This window comes from Chlorocebus sabaeus, chromosome 21, assembly GCF_047675955.1.
Source record: "Chlorocebus sabaeus isolate Y175 chromosome 21, mChlSab1.0.hap1, whole genome shotgun sequence".
Taxonomy (NCBI): Eukaryota; Metazoa; Chordata; class Mammalia; order Primates; family Cercopithecidae; genus Chlorocebus; species Chlorocebus sabaeus.
Window position 1 is genome coordinate 1696955 of NC_132924.1, and position 27506 is coordinate 1724460.

The following is a 27506-nucleotide window of genomic DNA, read 5'->3' on the forward strand; positions in this document are numbered from 1 at the left end:
TCAAGTCATTAGGGAATTGCAAATTAAAATGAGATATCCCTACACAAATATTAAAATGGATTTGGGTTTTAAAATCCAAAACATTTGACAACACTACATGTTTGTAAGAATATGGAGCAACAGGAACTCTCATTGCTGGTGGGAATGTAAAATGGTACATTCACTTTGGAAGGCAGCTTGGTAGTTTCTTATAAAAATAAATATACTCTTACCATATGATCCAGCAATTGTGCTCCTTGGTATTTACCCAAATGAGATGAAAACTTACGCTACTAAAAATCCTGCACGTGGATATTTCCAGCAGCTTTATTTATAATCACCACAACTGGGAGCAATCAAGATGTCCTTCAGTAGGTGAATGGATAAATAAGTTATGGCACATCCAGACAATGAAATATTACTCACTGCTTAAAGGAAATAAGCTAAAAACATGAAAATACATAGAAGAAACTTAAACACATATTACCAAGCGAAAGAAGCCAATGTGAAAAATCGTGGTGACAGTAAAAGATCACTGGTTTAAAAAAAAAAAAAAAAAGGCCAGATGCAGTGACTCATGCCTGTAATCCCAAACACCTTGAAGGGCCAAGGCAGGCAGATTGCTTGAGCTCAGGAGTTCAAGACTAGCCTGTGCAACATAGCAAGACGACATTTCTATAAAAAATACAAAAATTGGCCGGGCATGGTAGTGTGTGCGTGTAGTCCCAGCTACCTAGGAGGCTGAGATGGGAGGATCACTTGAGCCTGGGAGGTCGAGGATGCAGTGAGCAGTGATTGCACCGCTACACTCCAGCCTGGGTGACAGGGCAAGACCTTGTTTTTTTTTAAAAAAAAAAAAAAAAAAAAAAAAATCAGCGGTTGTGGGGTTAGGAAAAGGGAGGGAAGAATAAGTAGGTGGAACAGAGCACTGTCAGGACAGTCAAAGTCTTCTTTATGATACTACAATGGTAGACACATGTCATTATACATTTGTCCAAATCCACAGAATGTACAACACCAAAGTTTGGGTAATAAATGAGGATTCAATGTAGGTCCATCAATTGCAACAAAGGTACCACAGTGGTGTAGGATGTGGATAATGAGGAGGCTGTGCAGGTGTTGAAGACAGGGAGTATTTAGAAACTCTCTAAACTTTCTTTCTTTCTTTTTTTTTTTTTTAGATGGAGTCTTGCTCTGTCGCCCAGACTGGAGTGCAGTGGTGCAATCTCAGCTCACTGCAAGCTTCGCCTCCCGGGTTCATGCCATTCTCCTGCCTCAGCCTCCTGAGTAGCTGGGACTACAGGTGCCCACCACCACGCCTGGCCAATTTTTTGTATTTTTAGTAGAGACGGGGTTTCACCGGGTTACCCAGAATGGTCTTGATCTCCTGACCTCGTGATCCACCCACTTTGGCCTCCCAAAGTGCTGGGAATAAAGGTTCTTTTTTTTTTTTTTTTTTAAAGCCAGAACTCGCTATACTTTCTGATCAATTTTGCTGTGAACCGGAAAGTCTCTAAAACATAAAGTCTATTTTAATTTTCATTTTCTATTTCTCCAAGAAAAAAAAGAGTCTATTTTAAAAAAGAAAACAAACTCTCATAAATAATTGAAACAAGAACTCATAACAATATTGAAGACATAAGAGTCCAATTTTGAAAAATTGAAGGACCTAAACAGATAATTTACAGATAAGGAAAACAAACAGCTAAGAAAGTAAATGAAAATGTGTTGACTGTCTCCACTAATCAAATGAATATAAAAAGGCTACATTTTTACTTTCCAAATCAGAAGAGATCAATCATATGGAATATCTAATGCTGGCAAGAGTTATATGAAAAGAACTCAAATACTGGTGGGAATGACAATTAGCCTACAATAACAAATTCCTTTCCAGAAAGATTATACAAGAACAAGGGAAAAGAACAAATGCAAGGTGACGCAAGTTGGAGAGAATTGGTATGTGTAAACTAGGGAGGAAAAGACACATCAGAATTTATGAAGATCCATGTCACTAATGGGTAGTAGTATATCCATAGACCACGACCAGGAAAATCACAGTGAAAGCCTCATCCTTCCCCGAGAAAGACTTTGAGGCAAACTCCTGTGACTTTCTGATACCTCATATACAATGTATCTGCAACAACACTATCCTTACTTTCCTCTCTGGTTTGCAAATTTCTGCTCCAAGCATCTCAGAGCTCCATTTCAGGAAGTAGGGTTGAGGTCCTCCTTACTCCTCAAGAATGCCATATAGAAAGCATTTCTCCTGGAGTCTGCTCTAACACTCCCTGTATGTATGTATGTATGTATTATGTATGTATTTGTTTTGAGACAGTCTTACTCCGTTGCCCAGGCTGGAGTGCAGTGGCATGATCTCAGCTCACTGCAATCTCCACCTCCTGGGTTCAAACAATTCTCCTGCCTCAGCCTCCTGAGTAGTTGGGATTACAGGCACGTGCCACCATGCCTGGCTACTTTTTCTTTTTTTTTTTTTTTTTTTTTTTTTTTTTTAGTAGAGATGGGGTTTCACCATGTTGGCCAGGCTGGTCTTGAACTCCTGACCTCAAGTGATCCCCCTGCCTTGGACTCCCAAAGTGCTGGGATTACAGGTGTGAGCCACTGCACCCAGCCTAACGGTCACTGTTCTTGAAAGCTTTTTGCCTTGTGCTTTACTGTCACTGAAAACATTGTAATGTGGCTCAGTTTTGTTCCTGTCCCCAAGGCCTGCTATTCTCCTGGATGATATCAATATCTTCATGGATGACAACCAAAATCCACATCTGGGCCAGGCTCTCAGTTCCTTGACTTACCTAACTCCAACAAACCTATATGTCTACTACACTTGGGGCACTCATGACAATAGCTGTACTCCAGATCCTGTCATCACCCAGAAAAGCCCCCATACTGAATCAATCTTGCCTTCCCACTCTCCAACCACATTTTCTATCCTTGTAGTTCTCTCTGTTACGCCTACTATATCTGCTCTCTGACCTCACCCAGGCCTTCAGTCTCTTGAACCCCTCTCTAATTCTTTCCAATATCTCTGCTCTATCTTTATTTCCTTCTCTACCAAATCAAGAAAACTTGGTGTCAGTTCAATCCTTCTTTTGTCCTAACTTCCTTCGCTACACTGTTCTTCTATTACACCAACATGGAAAGGAAAATCCTGAATTGTCACCCTTATATTTGGATTGCCAAATGCTGCTTAAAAAAATCAAACAACTCGTAAAGGTTGCATCACTTCAAATCACTATTTCCGCTTCGATGGAACCCTAAGCACTTTCTGCAGTCTTTTTGTCTTTGCTTAGCTCTCTCCAATCCTCCACAGAAGTGATTTCAAATCTCCTCTCCCCTCTAACAATCTCCTCCCATACATTTGGCTGTTGGGCTTGCCTACACTTCCAAGAAAATAAAAGCCATTGGATTGGACACCCTTAACTCCCCAGTCACTATATCCAGAAATGTTCCCCTTCTCAGAAATTCCACCCAAGAGAATCTCAGTCCTTTAGGAACCCTGCATTTTTCTCTACCACCATCTCTAGCTTTAATGCCTCCCTTTCACACCAGTTTTTAACACAATTAAGTTTTCAAAGAAAAGATGAAAAACTTCTTTGCATCTACATCAATCCTCCAGCTATCATTCTCTCTACTCTGCTTCATAGCCAAAACTCTAAAAAGAGTTGTCTCCATGGCAGTCTGGCTTCTTTTTCCACCATTTCACTAAAACAGCTGCTTTGATATTAAAGAATGACTTTTTAAAACATATTTACCACTCATTCACAAAGCCCAATTTCCCTAATACATAAAGGGTTCTTACAGATTAAGAAAAAAAGGACCAACAGTTTAAAAGAAAAATGGGTAAAGGACATGAAACATAACTCACAAAAAACCATACAGTTCTCTTAAATGTATGAAAAGATGCTCAACCTCACTGATGATCAGAGAAAGCCAAACTAAAGCAATGCTGAGATTCCATTTTTTACCTATCACACTGGCATACGTAAAAGACTTTGAGAATGCTGCATTGGCAAGAGTTTGTGTAAACAGATACTCTCATATAATCTACAAATATTCATCAGAATTATAAATGCACAACACCTCTGACACAATTCCACTTCTGGAAACTTATTCCACAGATACATACCCATACTTTCAAAGTGACTCATGTACAAGGCTGTTGAATGTAGCACTGTTTTCAAGAGAAGAAAACTGGAAATACCATTAATATCTATCAATGGGGGAGACAGACATGATTAAATAAATTATGGCTTATTTACTTACTTATTTTTGTTTACTGAAACAGGGTCTTGCTCTGTCAGTCCGGTTGGAGTGCAGTGGGGCAATCATTGAACTTGGAAGGATAAAGAGTAATTGGCCAAGACAAGGGTCATAGTCTTTCAAACAGAGATGATCTGGAAGCTTGAAAAAGCTTGTCTGGTCCTAGGAACAACAAAGACCTAGGTAAGGGCATTATGCGAGGCTTCAATAAACATCTGTCAAATGAATGTAAAAATGGCAGACATAAAAGACTAGCGTGGGTGAGGATAGGGTGGGGGGGGGCGGCCGGAATCCATACAATGAGGCTGGAGGAGGCAGTGATCAGATCATGAAGAGGCCTGTAGGTTACAATGAAAGTTTTAACTTACCACTGGACACACTAAGGAACTACCAAAGGTTTTATCATAGCAAGGTGAAATGGAACAATTTAGATTTTAGAAACAATGATTGACAGCAGAGTGAAGAATCAACTGGTGGGGTTTGAAGTAAAGAGGGTCACTGATTGAAGCCTTCAGAAGTAATCTAGCCAGCAAACCAGTTAGACCTCAGAGCAGGGCAGGAATATCTAAAGGAGACTGAGAAGAGAATTTATAGGGGTGGAATTGAAGGCTAATGAGATGTTGGAGCTAAGGAAGGCCCAGATGTCTAACTTCAGTGAACTCAATGCTCTAAGCAGGAGGATGACCAGTTGTGGGGAATGTAGTGGGGAAAGTGATGAGGTTAGTTTGAACATGGAGAATGTGTGGTGTTAGAGTACATGTTGTACCTGTGGGGAACGGTAGGAGAAAGGACAGAATGGCAGACAGACAATGACAGAGCAGCTGCCCTGGAAGTCAAGCAGAAAGCCAAAGAAGGGAAGAAGGCAGCTCTAAGAGTGACAAAAGCAGCAATAAGCTAGCCAGGCAGGAGACATCTGACAAACACAGTGGGCAGGAGTAGGTGGGTGCTGATGAGTAGAAAACCGATACATACCACCAAGCAAGGGTGGAGTAGGAACAGCACTCTGAAGAGCTGCCAGTGAGATACATCAGCTTGAAAAACTGGCAAGCTTCTGAAGATGTCCTAGAACACCAGAAATCATCTTTCATTATAGGTCTTCTTTTGAGAAAGGTAATGTGATAGAGAAGTCCAAAACAAAGAGAAGAGACCTTCCCCAACATTAGTGAAACTAAGGCACTGGAAAGCAGCTCGCTTCCATAGATGACATTATATAGAGAATGATACTAGACTACTAAGGTTGTGAAATAGATTCTTAAGTTCTACTGCTTCTAAGTTGCACCTAAAGCAAGATGCAGTTGGAGACCTTGAGAGAGATGAGTCTGGAGACAAGAAAGTCAGTCAGATTATTGCAATAAACAAACACAAAGTAGAATTTGGTATAAGTTTACATTGCAGATTAACACAAAGAACAACATGAAAAATTATTTGTTCTGCTTAAAGCACAACTTGGAACAAACTACTGGATACATGAAACCAAAGTATAGTATAGGTTATCTGCATAAAGTAAAACATAAAAACAAACCAGTGACAATTTTGAAAAAGAACAATAAAATGAAAGAAATCTATCTACTCAGTGTTTTTTTTTGTTTTGTTTTTTGTTTTTTTTTTTTTTTGAGACGGAGTCTCGCTCTGTCTCCCGGGCTGGAGTGCAGTGGCCGGATCTCAGCTCACTGCAAGCTCCGCCTCCCGGGTTTACGCCATTCTCCTGCCTCAGCCTCCCGAGTAGCTGGGACTACAGGTGCCCGCCACCTCGCCCGGCTAGTTTTTTGTATTTTTTTAGTAGAGACGGAGTTTCACCGGGTTAGCCAGGATGGTCTCGATCTCCTGACTTTGTGATCCGCCCGTCTCGGCCTCCCAAAGTGCTGGGATTACAGGTTTGAGCCACCGCGCCCGGCCTCTACTCAGTGTTAAGGCTTACTATATAGCTACCATATTTAAGACAGTATTAGCAGAGGAATAGACAAATAGATCAATGGAGTAAAATACAGAACCAGTAACAGACTCACATAATATGCCCAAATAAAGTTGCAAAAGCAATTCAATGGACAGCCTTTTCATCAAATGGTACTTGGAAAAATGTGTATCTATATGCAAAACAATAACATTGAACCCTCCCCTTATACCACATGCAAAAATTAACTTAAAACGGGTCAAAAACCTAAATTTAAGTCCTAAAACTATAAAACTTAGAAGAAAACAGAGAGCAAAGCCTCATGACACTGGATTTGGCAAGAATTTTCTGGATATAACACCAAAAGCATGAGCAACAAAACAAAACACAGATTAAGTAGGACTTCATCAAAATTAAAAACTTCTGTGAATCAAGGATACCATAAGAGAACGAAAAGGCAATCCATGGATGGAAAAAAATGTATGTCAATCACATATCTGATAAGGAACTGAAATCCAGAATATATAAAGAGCTCCTATAGCTCAGCAACAACAAAAACAACCTAATTTTAAAAATGGGCAATGGGGCCAGGTGTGGTGGCTCATACCTGTAATCCCAGCAATTTGGGAGGCTGAGACGGGAGGATGACTTAAGCTTAGAAGTTCAAGACCAGCCTGGCCAAGACAGTGAGACCTCATCTCTACAAAATACATTTAAAAGTTAGCTGGGGGCCGGGTGCAGTGGCTCATACCTGTAATCCCAGCACTTTGGGAGGCCGAGGCAGGTGGATCACCTGAGGTCAGGAATTCAAGATGAGCCTGGCCAACACTGTGAAACTCCATCTCTACTAAAAGTACAAAAAATTAGCCAGGCATGGTGGTGGATGTCTGTAATCCTACTTGGGAGGCTAGGCAGGAGAACCGCTTGAACCGGGGAAGAGAGGTTGCAGTGAGCCGAGATAATGCCACTGCACTCCACCCTGGGCGAAAAGAGCAAAACTCTGTCTCAAAAAAAAAAAAAAAAAAAAAAGCTTAGCTGGGTATGGTGGCATGTGCCTGTAGACTTAGCTACATAGGAGGTTGAGGCAGGAGGATTGCGTGGGTCCAGGAGTTTGAGGTTACAGTGAGCTATGATTGGTGCCACTGAACTAAAGCTTGGGAGACACAGCAAGACTCTGTCTGTCTCTAAAAAAAAAGAAAAGTGAAAAAAAGAAAACACACACAAAAAAAACCCACCAAAAAAAACTCCATTAGGATGGCTATTATTTAAAACACAAACAAAAACAAACCCAAAATGAAACAAAACCCAGAAAATAACAAGAGTTGGTGAGAATGTGAAGGAATTAGAACCCTTAACATTGCTGGTGGGAATGTAAATGGTACCACTACTATAGAAATCAGTATGGCAATTCCTTAAAAAACTAAATACAGTATTAGCATATGATCCAGCAATTCTACTTTTGGGAATATACCCAAAAGAATGAAAGCAGGAACTTGAACAGATATTTACACACCAACATTCATAGCAGCATTATTCACAATAGCCAAAAGGTGGAAGCAACTCAAGTGTCCATCAACAGATGAAGGGATAAATGTGGTATATACATACAATGGAATGTTAGCCTTAAAAAGGAAATTCTGACGCATGCTACCACATGGATGAAACTTGAAGGCATCATACTAATAAGCAAGTCACACAATGAAAATATTGTATGATCCAACTTATATGAAGTACTTAGAGCGGTCAAACTCATAGAGAAGGAAAACAGAATGATTGCCGGGGCTGGGGTAAGGAGGAAGGAGGAGTTGGTGTTTAAATGGGTACAGAAGTTCAGTTAGGGAGGATGAAAAAGTTCTGGAGATGGATGGCAGTGATGGTTGCACAACAATGTGAATATGTTTCATACCACAAAACTGTATACTTAAAAATAGTTAAAATGATAAAGTTGGTATTATGTGTATATTTAACTACCTTTTTTTTTTTTTTTTTTTAAGACAGGAGAATAAAAAGGCAAATCACGAACTGGGAGAACATTTTGCAAAAAATATATCCGACAAAGGATTGGTATCCAGATATATAAAGAACTCTTAAAGCTCAACAGTAAGAAAATAAGTATCCCAAGAAAACAATGGGCAAAAGATCTGAACAGATTATTTTTATCAAAGAAGATATATGGAAGGGAAATAAGCACATGAAAGATGCTGCAAACTATTATCATTAGGGAAATGAAAAGTAAAACATAAAATACTAGTATATGCCCACTAAAGTGACTAAAATGAAAAGATCAGCTATACCAGGTGCTGTCGAGGATATGGAGCAATCAGTACCCTCATACATTGTTGGCGCAAATACAAAATGGTACCACCACTTGGGAAAATCATTTGAGTTTCTTAAAAAGTTGAACATACTCCTACCATATGATCCAGCCATTCCACTCTTGGCTATTTACCCACAAGAACAGGAAATGTGTATCCATACAAAAGCTTGTATATTAATGTTCATAGAAGCTTTATTTGTAATAGCCAAAAACTGGAAACAACTCAAATGTCTATCAGTAGATGAATGGATAAAATGTATTTTGGTATATTCATATAATGGGATACTACTCAACAATAAAAAGGAATGAACTACTGAAGTACACAATATGGATGAATCTCAAAATAATTAAGCTAAGTAAGAGAGGCAAAAGGGAGTATATACTTATTTTAAAACATAGATGTTATTATGAGGCCAACAGATCAGGAGATGATTGCCACTGACAAGATAGTTAGTTACAGTTCTGAAGAGGAAGGTGCACACTGTGCCACAAGGGTGCCACATGAGGAAGCACTAGGGTCAGTCAGGCGGCCAATGGAATGGGTGAAAACAGGGCAAGAGTCTTTATGTGGTTTCAGTGGAAGGAATGGGCAAGGCAGGGTAAGCACATTTAGGACTGGCTAGTTTGAATAATTTCAGTGAGTTTTACAGCATAGGGATGTCCCTAGTTTCCTGTTACCTGATCTTGAAATGAACAGGGCAGGTGGATAGTAGCAGAGGGGTGTGAAAGTCATGTGAGAACCACATAAAGGAGGTAGCTAGAGTATGAGTTATTCACTGTCTCTAGGAATTAGCTAGTCCTGTCAAAGGATCAGAAACACATGGTTAATCCACTACTATATGATTTCACTTGTATAGAACTCTAGAAAATACAATCTAATCTATAGTGGCAGAAAATAGATCAATGGTTGCTTGGCGATGAAGGAATGGGCAGGGGCAAAAGGCAGACATTATAAAAGGCACAAGAAAACTAAGGAGAGATGATATGTTCACTCTCGTGTTGTGGTGATAGTTCCCTGCTGTATACATGCATCAAAACTTAATAAATTTTACACTTTAAATGTGTACAGGTTATTGTTATGTCAATTATAAAGTTCTTTAATAATTCTAGGAATAATCTATGAAAAGAAACACAATGAAAAGAATTTCATTTTTATTGTATAACAAAAATGAAACAAAGCCAAAGAATAGTTGTTTGATAAATTAACAAACAGGTAAAAAGACACAAGTTAATATTATAAATGAAAAGTGGAAATAATTACAGATGAAGGAGATAAAAAACTGAGATTATCTACAACTATAGGCAAATAAAACTAAGAGAAATGAATGAATCTCTAGAAAAAGAATTAAAAACTAGCCCAGGAAGAACAAAAGACCTGAATATTCTTAAAATTAAAAAGGTTGATCGAAAGTTCAAATTTGTCCCACATAAAAAACACTGGACCCAGATGGTATTATAGGTGAGAAAACAAGAGTGAATAGTTCCTAGCTCATTCTAAGGAGAGAGCCAAACCAGGCACCAAAACTGGACAAAAACATTACAAAAAAGAAAATCACAGGCTCATTTTTACACAATGATATATTCAAAAATCCTAACAAAGTATCAACAAATTGAATCTAGCATATAAAAAAGATAAATCATGATCCAGTTGAGTTTATTAAAGATATACAAGGATGTTTTAACATAAAATCTATAAATATAAACTCACCCATATTAAAAAAGCAAGGTCATAGAAATCTTTCAATTGATGTAGAAAATGTACTAGATAAAAACACACGAATTCAAGGTTTTAAAAATTCCTCTAAAATAGAAAAAACCTTCCTTAACCTGATAAAAGTTACTATTTTAAAAAACAATGACACTAGCCAGGCATGGAGGCTCACGCCTGTAATCCCGACAATTTGGGAGGCCAAGGCAGGTGGATCACGAGGTCAGGAGACCAAGACTATCCTGGCTAACACGGTGAAACCGCGTCTCTACTAAAAAACACAAAAAAATTAGCCAGGCGTGGTGGTCGGCACCTGTAGTCCCAGCTACCCAGGAGGCTGAGGCAGAAGAATGGCATGAACCCGGGAGATGGAGCTTGCAGTGAGCTGAGATTGTGCCACTGCACTCCAGCCTGGGCAACAGAGTGAGATTCCATCTCAAAACAAACAAACAAACAAACGAACAAAACAAAAAAACACTATGCAATTATCTTCAACAGAAACGGAAAGCATTCCTTTGAATATTCCTCAGGAATAAAGTAATCTACTATCACTTCTTTTCAATATTGCACGAAAAGTCTTTGCCTTTGCAATAAAAAAAGAAATTTGGCCAGGCACAGTGGCTCATGTCTGTAATCCTAGCACTTTGGGTGGCTGAGATGGGAGGACTGCTTGAGCCCAGGAGTTCGAGACCAGCCTGGGCAACAGAGCAAAACCTTGTCTCTAAGAAAAATTTTTTCAAAGAAAAAGAAACTAGAATTACAAAAATTAGAAAGGCTACTAATACTTGCAGAAAATGATTGTTTACATAGGAAACGTACAAGAATCTAGGCCAGGTGCAGTGACAGAGTGAGATGCTGTCTTAAAAAAGAAAACCTACAAGAATCAACAGGTAAATTATTAGAAATAACAGGGTGACTTTGTCAAGGTGACCAGGTATAGAATTTTTATACCCTAGCAAAAATAGCCACTGATTTGCACTCAAGAAAGGGTCTGTTAGGTTAAGCAAGAACTAATCATGTGTAAATGCTGATAAGGAACCAGATAGGAAGGAAGGGAAGGTACGTAAGAAAAATCGTAGAAAAGTGAGGGAACTGAAATCTGACATCTTAAAGATTTCCCCATGAAGTACGCAGCAAGATCAAAGGCTAAGAGAGAAGGAGAGATAGTGGGATATGGTTTTTTAAAATATTAAGACTAATATTGGTGCTATAGAAAATGGCAGGAAGTGCTGACACTAGGCAGCCCAGCAGCCTTGAGGGCCCAGGTGAGGTAAGACCCATTTTTCTAGGATTCTTTTCGAAAAAATGCTCTAAGCACTAATGGTATGGAGAATATACAGAATTAAGGTTTTGCTAGATGAATGTAATGAAACTATGTGGTTGAGTACTGAGAAGAGAATGGATGAACTGTTGAACTACAGAGTCTAGCATTGACAGGAAAGGCAGGCAGATAGTAGAGATGATTAGAGAAAATAAAAAATTTAAGTGGCTCAAATCCCAAAAGTTGAGAATATTTTATAGTGGAAACAACATAGAAGGTAAACTGGAAGGCCCCAAGAAGCTAATTTCACCAGAATTTTTTGGAGCCTATTATAGTTCAACTATTTTGGAGCCTAATATAGTTCATCATGGGCTATACGTCCTTGAAAAATCAATAAATATGACTAACTTTATATACAGTTCCCTTGAGATGTAGAGATCTCAGTAAAATGCAAATCCTTTACTAACCACCCCCCATCCAAGATTATGCCATCAGCAGCTTTCTAAATAGCCCTTCAAAATTCCATGTTTCCTTTCCTCCTTTATTCCTGTAGAAAAAACTTAAAAACCCATTTCAGTACCTACTAGCTTCTTTTAAAAAGTTAATTATGCTCTTTGAACAGGTGTCCTAAAAAAAAGGAAACAAAAAAAGTTAATTGTATCTAGGTTATGTGAAGCATTCATCAGCCTCCTATTGACATAAATTATCTATAGGCAAATTTTATATATAAATAACTTTAACATGAACACTTCTTCAACTTTGGCCTAATAATTTCACAAAAATTAGGCTGCAAGTCACCATATTTATCAGATACCGGCAGACACTAACTTCTGCGGCTATGACACTAATCAATACTGAAATCTCTTATCTTTCCAGGAGGACTGTTCATGTACTCAGTGTTTGCAAAGAGTTCCTGCTGAGCTAAACGCAGTCCAGTGTGCACTCTACGAAAGAGTCCATGAGGCAAGCATGGGGGAGGGTAGGAAGTTTAATACTTTCACAATGCCTGTGGAGAGGCTGGCAGTGATCAAAGCCTAGAAAACTCATGAAAGGCCTTTTATAACCAGATTGAATGTAGAGCACAAAAGCAAAGTCAGATGACCCACTTAGAGCTTTGCCTTTACTGATGAGAATTCATTCTCATTCCAGATTAGTCTCTCTCTAGAAAGAAGCAAACCTTATATAAGAGTTGGACAACTAAGATACATGAAGTATAATTCTACTAAGTTCCAATCTTTCCTTCTCAAATATCAGCCTAAGTCTTAGGGTCTGTGGCCAAAGACAAAAAATACAAGGCTCTGAGAAATGTGCTCCTATTTATCTTGGTGTAACAATCTCTGACGGCTGGGCTTTGGGGAAATTCAAGCTCTACAATCCACAGATCAGATCAGAAGTTTAGGCTAGTAATATTACGAGAGGAAATAGTTTCTTAATCTGTTTCTGAAACTTACATAAAGCAAATAAATGGCAAACCCTATTTGTAAGGTAACGACAGTCCAAATTCCTTCAAAGCAGAGAACCACTTATTGGCTCATTGGCTCATTCATTCAACTAAGTTCCCTGTCTTGTGGCAGGCTGGAGAGAGAAAGCAGCTCCTGTCCTGAAGAAGCTTACATCTCAGGTATCTTCTCACCTCCCTTTCTCATGTTAACCAAAACATTTCAGGTTCATCAATGAAATTCTTCATCCAGGAGGCAGATAAAATGGCTTTTCTTCATTTTGATTCATTTGCTGTTTTTTTTTTTTTTTTTGAGATGGAGTTTCACTCTTGTTGCTCAGGCTATAGTACAATGGCATCACCTCGACTCACGGCAACCCCTGCCTCCTGGGTTCAAGCAATTCTGCTGCCTCAGCCTCCCGCGTAGCTGGGATTACAGGCATGCGCCACTATGCGCAGCTAATTTTGTATTTTTAGTAGAGACAGGGTTTCTCCGTGTTGGTCAGGCTGGTCTTGAACTCCTGACCTCAAGTGATCAGCCTGCCATGGCCTCCCGAAGTGTTGGGATTACAGGTGTAAGCCACCGCGCCTGGCAAGATGGAATATTCTTATCTTTTCTTCTATAATTAAAAAAGGAATACAAAGAAACTTGACATAGTCTCTCTCCTCATGTGCTCTCTTCCTTACTTCCGATCTCAAATCCATGTTTGCCCTCTTTTCCTTTCCTCCGTCTGTTTTATTTTGAATGAAGAATCAGGTAACTAGTCCAAAACTGCAGAGCTAGACCTGGGGCCTAGATTCACTGGTATCCAAATCACTAATTTTTCTGAAGGTAAATGGGAGAAAAAGGGGAGATGGGGGGAAACTCATTAATACCGTTCTAAAGCAATCTCAACTGCACCCTGTACAACTTCCCCTCCCTGCCCCCACATACTTTTTTGGTTGTCATCTAGTCTTCACACTGGTAACTGCTTCTGCCTGGCAGTTTCTGTTCTAAGTCCTCTTAGTTTTTAGCTTAAACAAAACCTGTCGCCACCAATTATGGTAGACCCATTCTTAACCCCTGCCTACTCCAAATACTCACAACCATAGCAGCCCACTAACTGCTTATATAGAATGTATGAATTACATATCTATATAAACATCAGTATCTATATAAATCAATCTATCTATCTATCTATCTATCTATCTATCTATCTATCTATCTATCTATCTATCTATATTTTTTTAGATGGTGTCTTGCTCTGTTGCCCAGGCTGCACTGCGGTGGCACGATCTCGGCTCACTGCAGCCTCTGCCTCCTGGCTTCAAGCAATCTTGGTACCTCCTGCCTTAGCCTCCTGAGTAGCTGGGATTACAGGTGTGTGCCACCACGCCCGGCTGATTTTTGTTATTTTTAGTAGAGACAGGGTTTCACCATATTGGTCAGGCTGCTCGCAAACTCCTGACCTTGTGATCCGCCCACCTCAGCCTCCCAAAGTGCTGGGATTACAGGCGTGAGCCACCGCGCCTGGCCAAAATATATATTTTTTGAGATGGAGTCTCACTCTGTCACCCAGGATGGATTACAGTGGCGTGATCTGAGCTCACTGCAACCTCTACCTTCTGGGTTCAAGTGACTGTCATGCCTCAGCCACCCGAGTAGCTGGGATTACAGGCACCCACCACCTAGTCTGGCTAATTTTTTTATTTTTAGTAGACACAGGGTTTCACCATGTTGGTCAGGCTTGTCTTGAACTCCTGACCTCAAGTGATCCACCTGCCTTGGCTTCTCATAGTGCTGGGATTACAGGCGTGAGCCACTGCACCCAGCCCATTCTAAATATATATATATGTATATACTTACCTGTGAATTATAATCAAGCTCCGTGCTCCATACAAAGAGAGATCTGCTGTGCTAACAAGACCTACCCAACATCTAGCAAAGTACTCCACACATAATAGGTATATTAGGCAGTGAACTGAAGTTGACCACCCCTGTAGGGACTACAGCCCTGCTTAAAAGCAAATCAATCTCTGAAATTGAATCAAAACGATTGAAGACTCCTAGGCAAAGTTAGTAACAAATGTAAATACTCTCCTGAAAAATGTATCATAGGTCTCAGATTATTTCTACAAATAATTTTAAAACTACAGTGTCTAGTCCATGAAAAGGTAACACAAGAATCAGTAAAAAACAGACAATAAGAACAGTCCCCCAGCATGAAGAATTTTATACCAAATTAAATATGGTATAAAATGTAACAGCAGATCTGAAAAAAACATCTTAATGGATAAATTTAAGAACAGATAAAATATAGCTGAAGAGAGAATTAGTGAACTGAAGATAGGTCAAAAGGAAGTATCTAGAATGAAACAGAGGGAAGCAAAAAGATTTATAAAGATATAACACACAGAAGATAAGAGGTATAAAAGATACAATGAAATGATCTATCCTATATGTAATTTTAGTTTCAGACAAGCAGAAAAGGAGAAATGGAACAGAAGAAATATGAAGAGACGATGGCTGAAAAATCTCCAAAACTGAGGAAAAACATCAAACCACAGATCCAAGAAGCCTTAAACCCCCCCAAAAGCAGATAAATAAAAAGGAAATCTGGGTCTAGATACACTATACTGAAACTTCTGAAAACCAAACAATTATTTAAAAACAAAATTTTTAAGCACCCAAAAGGAAAAAAGACACTGTGGTAGATTGTTTGCAAAGATGGCTACATAAAATTCCATCCTTGTCAAACAAATGCCTTTTACAGTGAGACACTGCCACTCCTACCAACAGGTGAAGTTTATTTTTCCATTCCTTTAATTTGAGCTGGCCCTGTGACTTGCTTAAACCAATAAAATGCAGAAGTAATGGTGTGTCTTCCAAGTTGACACCTCAAGAGAACTTGCAGCTGTCATTTGGCTCTCTGGGAACACTGCTGTCATAATGTGAAAAGCTTTGGTTCACTTCCTTACATTAAGAGAGAGGCCCAATCAGCAAGTGACACCAACTGCCAGACATATGTTTGAGACAATCTCAGTCTGAGATGAACCACTAGATGATTATAGCTGCATGAATGACTCCAATCAAGACCAGAAGAGGGGCTGGGCATGGTGGCTCACGCCTGTAATTCCAGCACTTTGGGAGGCCGAGGCAGGTGGATCATTTGAGGTCAGGAGTCTGAGAGCAGCCTGGCTAACATTGTGAAACCCTGTCTCTACTAAAAATTTAAAAATTAGCCGGGCGGTAGTGGTGTGCACCTGTAATTCCAGCTAATCAAGAGGTTGAGACAGGAGAATTGTTTGAGCCTGGGAGGCAGAAGTTGCAGTGAGCCAAAATCGTGCCACTGCACTCCAGCCTGGGTGACAGAGTGAGACCCTGTCTCAAAAAAAAATAAAAATAAAAAATAAAAAACAAAATAAAAAAGAAAACCCCGCAGAGGAACCAAGCAGCTACCTAGCGCTGACTGATATTCACAGAATTGTGAGCCAATTTTAGATGGTTGTTCCTTTAAAATATTAAATTTGGGGATGTTTTGCTATGCAGCAATAGAAAATGGATACAAAAATATTTTCATCAAATAAAACAATTAGATTAACAGTTGATCATAATACTTAAGTATTATTAACATTTTCTTAAACTTTAGAATTTAAGTTGCAGGATATCAAGAAGAAGAGTAAACATCAACCAAGTAATTTGCATCCTCTTCTAGAGAAAGGAATAGTGTGTTTTGGCTACAGAAGATAGTTCTTTCATGTTAAGCAGAAGTATGACTTTATTACTGTCTTTATTTGGAGATTAATAATAGTTTAAGGAGATGTGTATGGGTGACAAGTTGAAAAAAGGTGGACTTGTGATTGTTAATTTTGTTGGGCCACACTGTCCAGATATTTGGTTAAAGGTTATTCTGGATATTTCTGTGAGAGGTGTTTTTGGATGAGATTTACATTTAAATCAATGGACTCTGAGTACAGCAGATCGCCCTCCGTAATGTAGGCGGGCTTCACCCATACAATCGAAGGTCTGAATAGCACAAAGGGCTGACCTCCCCCATGCAAGAGGGAATTCTCCAGCATACTACCCTTGAACTTGAATTGTGGTTCCTTCCTGGGTCTCCAGTCTGCTAGCCTCCCCAACTGTGAGTCAATTCCTTAAAATAAATCTATATAATATATATGTATATATGACTAATATTTAATATAATTAGTATATATTTAATATAATTTCAGTAGTACCCCCTTATCTGGGGGGGATATGTTCCAAGACCCCCAGTAGATGCCTGAAACCACAGATGGTACTGAATCTTATATAAACTATATTTCTTTCCTATGCATACATACCTATGATAAGATTTAATTTAGAAATTAGGCACAGTAAGAGATTAACAGCAACAACTAATAACAAAATAGAATAACCGTAACAATATGCCACTACTACTCTTGCACTTTGGGCCATTATTAAGTAAAATAAGAGTTGCTTGAACATAACCACTGCAGTATTGCTACAGTTGATCTGATAACCTAGATGGCTAAGTGACTAATGGGTGGATAGCGCCTAGAGCATGGATACATCAGACAAAGAGATGATTCACATCCTGGGTTAGATGGAGCAGGACAGGTGCAAGGTTTCATCATGCTACTTAGAATGGTACACAAAACTTACGAATTGTTTATTGCTGAATTTTCCATTTAATATGTTCAGACTGTAGTTAGCTGTAGGTAATGGAAATTGTGGATAAGGAAAGAATGAAACTACAGATAAGAATATATATATTACATAACATATATTTTTATAATAAAATAAAAAATACACTTTTAAAATAATATAAAAAATATATAAAATATAATACAAAAGATACATTATATAAATATGAAGGAATATATATGTAAAATAAGCTAGGCGCGGTGGTGCATGCCTGTAGTCCCAGTGACTTGGTAGGCTGTGACTGGAGTACTGCTTAAGCCCAAGTATTCGAGGCTGCGGTGGGCTGTGATCACACCACTATATTCCAGTGTGAGTAACAAAGCAAGACTCTGTCTCTAAAAAATAAACAAAAATTTAAAAACAAAACAAAACAAAATAAAATAAATTTATTTTATTTTAAATAAATATATTTAAATTTATTTTTATATTATAGCACCAAAAAATATTACTATACCCTGTAAAATTATCTTTTAAGAGCCTAAAGTTTCTTAAACATTTTTGTTTTTTGAGATTAGTCTAACTCTGTTGCCCAGGCTAGAGTGCAGTAGCACGATCTTGGCTCACTGCAACCTCCATTTCCTGAGTTAAAGCAATTCTCCTGCCTCAGCCTCCTGAGTAGCTGGAATTACAGGTGCCCATCACCAGGCCTGACTAATTTTTATATATTTAGTAGAGACAGGGTTTCACTAAGCTGGCCAGGCTGGTCTTGAACTCCTGACTTTAAGTGACCCACCAGCCTCTGACTCCCAAAGTGCTGGGATTACAGGCGTGAGCCACCATGCCCGACCCCTAAAGGTAAAATTAAAAAACCTTCAGACCAAGAAAATTCAAGAGAATTCATTACCAGCAAAACTATACTAACAACTTATTAAAGTATGTTCTTCAATCAGAAAATAAATAATCTCAAAAAGGTTAAAAAAGCAATGATGAAAAATGAAAATGGTAATATATCTATAGATATAAATGAATGGTGACCATATTAAACAATAATAATGTTTTATGGGTTTTAAAACACATATAATTAGAATACACATTATACATATATGTGTGTGTGTGTGTGTATATACATATATATATATACTGATAAAAAAAATTAAGGAACTGATAAAAGAAATTAAAAGTGTTCCAAGACCTCTGTATTGTCTAAGAAGAACAAATGGACTAATATATCAATTACATTAATGTGACACATGTAGGCTACGTGTTGTAATCTGTAGGGTAACCATTAAAAGAACAGGGTCTATAACTTGGCAAGAGAGAAAAAAGTTAGGATATTAAAAAAAAGTCTATCAATCCAAAAAGCAACAAAAAAGGGAAAAAGGAACATGCTGGTATATTATTATAATTATTGTATTATTAGTTATTCTTGTTAATTTTTTACTGTGCCTAATTTATAAATTAAACTTTATCACAGCTATGTATGTATAGGGAAATACACATCTGTCGTTTCAGGCATCCACTGGGGGTCCTGGAACATAATCCCTCCCCCAGATAAGGAGGTACTACTGTAATTATATGTCATATTAAGCATATAGTACTTCTACTAGATAGCCACATTATATATTAGTTATATTAAATATATATTATATAGATTTATTTAAGGAATTGACTCGTAATAGAAGAGGCTGGAAGGCTGGAGATTCAGGAAGGAGTTGCAATTCAAGTCCAAAGGCAGACTGCCAGAGAATTCCCTCTTGCTTGGGGGAGGTTGACCTTTTGTTCTATTCAAATTTTTGACAAAAATAGAGAGCAAAGAGTATATTAACCACATTATACAAACTAAATGCTCCAATTAAAATACAAAAATTATAAAACCTAATAATAAAAAGCCTCAGTCATATGCTGTTTAGAAGAGACATTTTTAAGCTTAAGGATATAGATATAGAAAAGTTGAAAATAACAGAATAGGCCATGAAGAAATACTAGTGTAAGACTGATGTCAAAATCTGACAAAGCACACAAAGAAGAAAATAATTTTAACTGCAAAATCTTAATAACCTAGCAAAGAGAAAGCGGCATATGTTATAACTGTATCACAACATGATCAAGTAAGGCTTGCTTCAAAAATTTAACCATGAGGCTGGGCACTGTGGCTCACACCTGTAATCCCAGCATTTTGGGAGGCCGAGGCGGGCGGATCATGAGGTCAAGAGATTGAGACCACTCTGGCCAACATGGTGAAACCCCGACTCTACCAAAAATACAGAAGTTAGCTTGGCATGGTGGCAGGCGCCTGTAGTCCCAGCTACTCAGGAGGCTGAAGGAGAATCGCTTGAACCCAGGAGGTAGAAGTTGCAGTGAGCCTAAATCGCACCACTGCACTTTAGCCTGGTGACAGCACGAGACTCCGTCCCACAAAAAAAAAAAAAAAAAAAATTAAACATGGTCCATTATTAGGAAACATATTACTAAAAATCCTCACAAAAAATAATTCAAAATCTAAAAAGCCATATGAATGATAAGCCTGATGAATGCTGGTTTACGGAACTGATTTTCTAGAAATCAGGTTTATAAAACTGGTTTTCTTTAAAAAGGCAATCATTAGGGAAATAACCCATTTACTCAGTATTTTTTTTTTTTTTTTTTTTGAGACAGAGTTTTGCTCTTGTTGCCCAGGCTGGAGTGCAATGGCGCGATCTCGGCTCACTGCAACTTCTGCTTCCCGGGTTCAAGTGAGTCTCCTGCCTCAGCCTCCACAGTACCTGGGATTACAGGAACCCGCCACCACGCCCGGCTAATTTTTTTTGGATTTTTAGTAGAAATGGGGTTTCACTATGTTGGCCAGGCTGGTCTCGAACTCCTGACCTCGTGATCTGCCTGCCTCAGTCTCCCAAAGTGCTGGGATTATAGGCATGAGCCACCACACCTGGCCTTCCTCAGTATTTACTATGTGTTAGGCCTTGTTCCTTCTACTAGAAATAGTGGAAGAATTCTAACCGAATCCCTATCCTCATGAAGCCTACACTCTAGTAGCAGAAAACTGACATTAAACAAATCACCCTCACAGACAAATATGAGAAGTGATAGAAAAAGAGAATTATAGGACTCTAAGAGCCTATAGAAGAAGAAAATTTGACCTAATCAGGGAGCTCAGCCAAGGCCTCCCTGAGGTACTGAGTCGTAAGCTGCCAAGTCAAAGATGCACAGCAATCAGGCAGGCATTAAGGAGGGCAGGGAATTCCATGCTAGTCAGTAACCTCAGAAAGGAGGGGCGCAGGGTCTGAAAGAAGCCACTGTGTCTGAAGCCTAAAGAGCAAGGGGGAGCAGGTGCCAGGAAGCTGGAGATGTATACAGGGTAGGGCCACACAAGCATGATTTTTCTTTGTCCTATAAGCATTAAGAAGCTTTAAACAACAGAAGCATGACAATGACCTACTTGCTCTACATTTTGGAATGAATATTTTATTTAGCTGGGTGTAGAGAACATACATAGCACTGGATGTGGGCAGTCCAGTTAGAAGTTACTGGTGGAGATGCAAAAGTGTTACAAGTAAGGAGCTATTCAGGAGGTAGAGTGCACTGGGCTTGATAATAGATTTGCTCATTGGGCAACGGAGTGTTGAATGCTACTCCTCTTTGGTTTCTGATTTACCTAACAGATCCCATCTAGTGAGTCAGATAGGAGAGGAAAAGAGGCTGGGTGCGATGGCCCATGCCTGTAACCCCAGCAGTTTGGGAGGCTGGGGCGGGTGGATGACCTGAGGTCAGGAGTTTGAGACCAGCCTGGCCAACGTGGTGAAACTCCGTCTCTACTAAAAATAGAAAAGTTTACCTGGCGTGGTGGTGGTGCCTGTAATCCCAGCTACTTGGGAGGCTGAGGCAGGATAATTGCTTGAACCCGGGTGGCAGAGGTGGCAGTGAGCTGAGATTGAGCCACTGCACACCAGCTGGAAAATGACATGGTGCATGACTGGGGGACTGCAACTGCAGGGGGAGGTGCCCAAGCTGCAGGGCAGGAGGGAGGGAGGGGCTCTGACCCAGGATCCACCAAGAGACTCTGAACCTTTCCAGGGAACCACTAAGGCCACACTTTCAACTATGACACAAAGCTGCCGGACACTTGGACCCCACCCCCCAGGCCATCTTCTTTAGTTAGTGACGGTCGTCATTCCCCTGATCAAGCTAAAAACATGTCTTATCCATATTTGTTTGCCATAAATATTTCTATAAATGAATGAATATATCAAATTCAGCTCTAAGGGATGAAAGAAAAAGCCTAGTGCTCATGTTCCATATAGCCAGGGTCTAGCACTTCATCCAAAAGTCTTTATCATTTCATAAAGTGAATAAATGCTATCCCTACATTTCTGACACTGCATCCTCAGCGCCACACATTTTGGCTAGCTCATCGATTCCTTCTTCTCTGATGACCGTTCTGTCAACATCAAAACACATTGCATGTGCTGAGTAGAACAGCTTCCTTAGCTCTGAGTGGGAGACTATCCTTAGAAGAATTTTCCTCCAAGAAAAAAGATAAATGTATTTAAAGACATCAAATAAAATTATGAAAAGATCCCACCTTGTCTACTGAGCCAATGTAACTTGTGTCAAAGTCAGTGCAGGCCAAATAAGAGTGTACTCACAGATTCATTCATTTCTTTTTCCTTTTTTTTTTTTTTTTTTACCCCCCACACTACACCCATCTTTTTTTTCTTTTGATGGAGTCTTACTCTGCTGCCCAGGCTGGAGGGCAGTGGCATAATCTTGGCTTACTGCAACCTCTACCTCCCAGGTTCAAGTGATTCTTATGCCTCAGTCTCCTGAGTAGCTGGGATTACAGGCATGTGCCACCACACCCAGCTAATTTTTTTTTGTAATTTTTGGTAGAGATGGGTTTTCACCATGTTGACCAGGCTGGTCTTGAACTCCTGACCTCAGGTAATCCACCTGCCTCGGCCTCCCAAAGTATTGGGATTACAGGCATGAGCCACCGTACCTGGCTGGTACCAACATTTAAGTATATTTGATGTTGAGGCCAGGTGCGGTGGCTCACATCTGTAGTCCCAGCATTTTGGGAGGCCCGAGGCGGGCACATCATGAGGTCAGGAGATCGAGACCATCCTGGCTAACACGGTGAAACCCTGTCTCTACTGAAAATACAAAAAATTAGCTGGGCGGGTGGCGGGCGCCTGTAGTCCCAGCTACTCGGGAGGCTGAGGCAGGAGAATCGCTTGAACCCGGGAGGGGGAGCTTTCAGTGAGCCAAGATCATGCCACTGCACTCCAGCGTGGGTGACATAGAGAGACTCCATCTCGAAAAAATAAAATAAATACATTTTTTAAAATAATAATAAAATTAAAAAATAAAAATAAATAAACCACCCAGAGCACGGTCTACAGCAATAGTTAGATGCTGTCAGAAGGATGTGCCCCCCAACACTGGTCCTGAAATAGACCTGCAGCAAGGGCTCCTCTTACCTTATGCTGGGAGTCAGGTGTGGAAGGTGTTCTGCTATGAGTCTCTGCACCTGCTCCCTGGAGGGCTGGATTAGGTCTAAGCGCTCCGTCAGAGCAGCTTTGAAAGGCACCATCCTGCCCATGGCTCACCGTGTCCTAGGAGGGAGACCCAACAGTCAGGCCAGCCAGGTCCAATGTCCTCGAGGTTAACATGCCTTACTGCCCCAGGTCTGCACAATATCCACATCCACCAACAGGAAGATGCTACCAAGAGACCCACTGTGCAACAGACAGGCTTTGCTGCTATGAGAGCAAGGCGTTGGAATAAACTTTTGAAGGTTTGTTTGAAAATAACATTAACAGGTCGGGTGCAGTGACTCATGCCTATAATTCTAAAACTTTGGGAAGCTGAGGTGGGCAGATCACCTGAAGACAGGAGTTTGAGACCAGCCTGGCAAACATGGTGAAACCCCATCTCTACTAAAAAAAGTGCAAAAATTAGCCAAGCATGGTGGTGCACGCCTATAATCCCAGCTGCTTGGGAGGCTGAGGCAGGAGAATTGCTGGAACACAGGAGGCAGAGGCTACAGTGAGCTGAGATCGTGTCACTTCACCCCAGCCTGGGCGACAGACCAAGACTCTGCCTCAAATATATATATATATTTGATGTTGAACCAGTATTCAATTATTTTTGATCTAATTGCAGCAAGAAAGCAAGCAATAAAGTGGAGAAGTGCATAAGGCTCTATGGGCACACAGGAAAATGTTTAGCCTTATCTATGAAACAGGGCTTCAGCCTGGGCATGGTGGCTCATCCCTGTAATCCTAGCACTTTGGGAGGCTAAAGCAGGAGAATTGCTTGAGGCCAGGAGTTCGAGACCAGCCTGGGCAACATAGACATACTGAGTCTCTACTAAAAATAATAATACAAAAAATTAGCTGGACATGGTGGTGCATGCCTGTAATCCCAGCTACTCAGGAGGCTGAGGCAGGAGAATCACTTGAACCCGGGACGTGGAGGCTGCAGTGAGCCAAGATTTCGCCCTTGTACTCTAGCCTGGATGACAGAGCCAGACCCTGATTCTAAAGAAAAAAAAGAAAAGAAAATAGAAAAGAAAAGGAGGGAAAGGTATTTGAGCTGAATCTGACAGGTAAGTGGCCCTCTGAGTGGGTTGTCAAAGGGCAGGGCATTGATTTGGCATGTGCTGGGAGGAGAGGAAGGGAGGCAGAGACAAGGAGAGAGGCTTGTGATGGCAGAGGGAGGAGCATGAGCAAAGACAAGGAGGAGGAAGCAGATGACCTGCTGGAAGCTATCCCGTGGCTTGGCCCAGGGGCCTGGCAGTGCATCAGGAGTTCAGACTAAGCGGGTCCTAGGGCCAGGCTAAGGAGTTTAGACTTTAACTTCCAGATACTGGGAAAGGCTTTAAGCCTCAGAAGAAAGGTCAGAGCTAAATATAACGGCTTAACATACACAACATTGCCAATGTAGAGGTGCTAGTTGAAGACATGGTCTGATTAAAGTCCAGGGAGAGGTTGGGTGCAGTGGTTCATGCCTGTAATCCCAGCACTCTGGGAGGCTGAGGCGGGAGGATCAATTGAGGCCAGGAGTTGAAGACCAGCCTGGCCAACATGGCAAAACCCCAACTCTACTAAAAATACAAACATTAGCCAGACAGGGTGGCATGCACCTGCAGTCCCAGCTACTTGGGAGGCTGAGGCAGAAGAGTTGCTTGAACCTGGGAGGCAGAGACTGCAGTGAGTCGAGATCATGCCTCTGCACTCCAGTATGGGTGACAGAGCGAGACCCTGTCTCAAGAAAATAAAAAGTAATAAAAATAAAGTCCATGGAGAATAGAGAGAGGGAGAAGAGAAGAGCGCCAAGGACAGAGCCTGCAGGACCACCACCTTTATGTCTTGACTTGAGCCTGGGAAGGAGAAGGAAAATGGTGAAGTTACAGGAAGAAACTCTGCGAGGCATACTGCTGCACAAGCTGCAGAGGACAGGGATTGAAAATGAATTTTTTTTTTTTTTTTTTTTGGTGACAAATTCCACTCTGTCACCCAGGCTGGAGTGCAGTGGTGCCATCATAGCTCACTGCAGCCTCAAACTCCTGGGCTCAAGTGATCCTTCCATCTTGGCCTCTAGAGTAGCTGGGACTACAGGTGTGAGCCACCATGCCCGGCTGATTTTTACATTTTAAACAGTTGAAAAAAAAAATCAATAGAAGAATTGTATTTTTTGACATGTAAAAATTAATGAAATTCAAATTTCAGGCTGGCTGCAGTGGCTCATGCCCATAATCCTAGCACTTTGGGAGGCTGAAGTTGGAGGTTTACTTGAAGCCAGGAGTTCAACACCAATCTGGGCAACATAGCAAGATCCCATCTCTACAAAAGTATTTTTAAAATTAGCCAGGTGTGGTGACACACACCTATAGAACTAGCTACTCAGAAGGGTGAGGTAGAAGGATTGCTTGAGCACACGAGTTTGAGGCTGCAGTGAGCTACAACCATGACACTGCACTGCAGCCTGGATGACAGAGTGAGATCCTGTCTCAAAAGTAATACCAATAATAAATAAAAATGAAATGCAAATTTCAGTGTCTAGTAATACTTTTTGTGTTTTTTTTTTGTTTTTTTGAGAAGGAGTCTTGCTGTGTCACCCAGGCTGGAGTGCAGTGGGGTAATATTGACTCACTGCAACCTCTGCCTCCTAGGTTTAAGCAATTCTCCTGCCTCAGCCTCCCGAATAGCTGGGATTACAGGTGCCCGCCAGCACGCTCAGCTAATTTTTGTATTTTTAGTAGAGATGGGGTTTCAACAAGTTCACCAGGCTGGTTTCGAACTCCTAAGCTCAGCTGATCCAACCTCCTCGGCCTCTCAGAGTGCTGGGATTACAGGTGTGAGTCATCGCATCCCACCACAGCCACCGCACCCAGCCAATTAACACAATGTCTTTATTACACAATTTATGCCCTTCATGATCTGGCTCCTATGCCTATGTATTTTACCAACCTCATTCCCCACAAATACACATATATGCACACACATTTTTACACACACACACACACTCACATTTTTTTCTGAGTTAGGGCCTCACTCTGTCATCAAGGCTGGAGTGCAGTGGTACAATCTCAGCTCACTGCAACCTCTGCCTCCTTGGCTCAAGCGATCCTCCCACTTCAGCCTCCTGAGCAGCTGGGACTACAGGCATGCATCACGATGCGCAACTTATTTTTGTATTTTTAGTAGAGATGGTGTTTTGCCATACTGTCCAGGCTGGTCTTGAACTTTTGGGCTAAAATGGTCCATGCTCCTTGGCGTCCCAAAGTGCTGGGACTACAGGCGTGAGCAACTGTGTCTGGTCACATGTACAATTTATGGCTCAAGGAATACTAAGAACTTGTTTCTTTTTTTCTTTTCTGAGATGGAGTCTTGCTCTGTCACCTAGGCTGGAGTGTAGAGCAGTGGTGCCATCTTGGCTCACTGCAACCTTCCCTTCCTGGGTTTAAGCAATTCTCCTCCCTCAGTATCCTCAGTAGCTGGGACTGTAAGTGTGTGCCGTCACGTCCTCCTAATTTTTGTATTTTTAGTAGACATGGGGTTTTACTGTGTTAGCCAGGCTGGTCTGCAACTCCTGACCTCAGGTGATCCATCCGCCTCAGCCTCCCAAAGTGCTGGGATTACCGGAGTGAGCTACTGCGCCTGGTCGGACTTGATTCTTAGGCATGTCATATGTGGGCTTTTTTCTTTTTTTTGAGACAGAGTCTTGCTCTGTCGCCCAGGCTGGAGTGCAGTGGTGTGATCTCGGCTCACTGCAACCTCCGCCTCTTGGGTTCAAGCGATTCTCCTGCCTCAGCCTCCTGAGTACCTGAGCCACCACGCCAAGCTAATTTTTGTATTTTTAGTAGAGATGGGGTTTCACCATGTTGGTCAGGCTGGTCTCGAACTCCTGACCTCAGGTGATCTGCCCACCTCAGCCTCCCAAAAGTGCTGGCATTACACACATGAGCCACCACACCTGGCCTATGTCAGGTTTTTATTCCTCTACACTCTTTCAAATGCTGCTCCTCTGCCTGGAATCACCATATACCCCATGTCATGAGGAAAGGCCTATTTCTTCATGGTGCAGATCAAGTGACCTCCCCTATACCACATTATTTCCACCCCATCAACCCAGAAAATCCATAAATCACTCCGGTTTTGTGAGAATGTAGGCTCTTCCAGGGCAGACCCCTTGACTAAAAGAATTATCTTCTATCTCTGCACCCAGCACCCAGTAGGTGTTAGTTAAATGTTTCATGAGCTAAATACTTTATGAATTAAATAGAGTTGAACCTAAGCAGTTATTAAGAACTCAACAAGGGGCTGGGTGCAGTGGCTCAAGCTTGTAATCCCAGCAGTTTGGGAGGCCGAGGCAGGAGGATCACTTGAGGTCAGGAGTTCAAGACCAGCCTGGCCAACATGGTGAAACCCCATCTCTACTAAAAATATAAAAATTAGCCAGGCGTGGTGGCAGGCACCCGTAATTCCAGCTACTTTGGAGGCTGA

General features: G+C 40.8%; 1 protein-coding gene across 17 annotated transcripts in view; it reads right to left on the reverse strand.

Moving 5' to 3' along the window:
• Nucleotides 1–27506, reverse strand: part of LOC140708540 (receptor-type tyrosine-protein phosphatase alpha-like) — a 47823-nt gene that overhangs the window by 11922 nt on the left and 8395 nt on the right. For 6 of the 17 annotated variants that reach the window (XR_012090142.1, XR_012090141.1, XR_012090140.1 and 3 more), the window contains 3 exons: nt 22977–23111; nt 5230–5319; nt 4261–4419 (listed from right to left, as the gene is read on the reverse strand). Coding sequence is in view for 2 of the 17 variants with exons in the window: in XM_073008732.1 (XP_072864833.1) it covers nt 21944–22018; nt 22977–23111 (210 nt within the window). In the remaining 15 variants the exon portion in view is untranslated. Of the gene's footprint in view, nt 1–4260; nt 4437–5229; nt 5320–12885; nt 13699–19351; nt 22019–22976; nt 23112–27506 lie in introns of those variants that run through there. The other 11 variants (XR_012090145.1, XM_073008726.1, XR_012090144.1 and 8 more) reach the window with 8 other exon arrangements.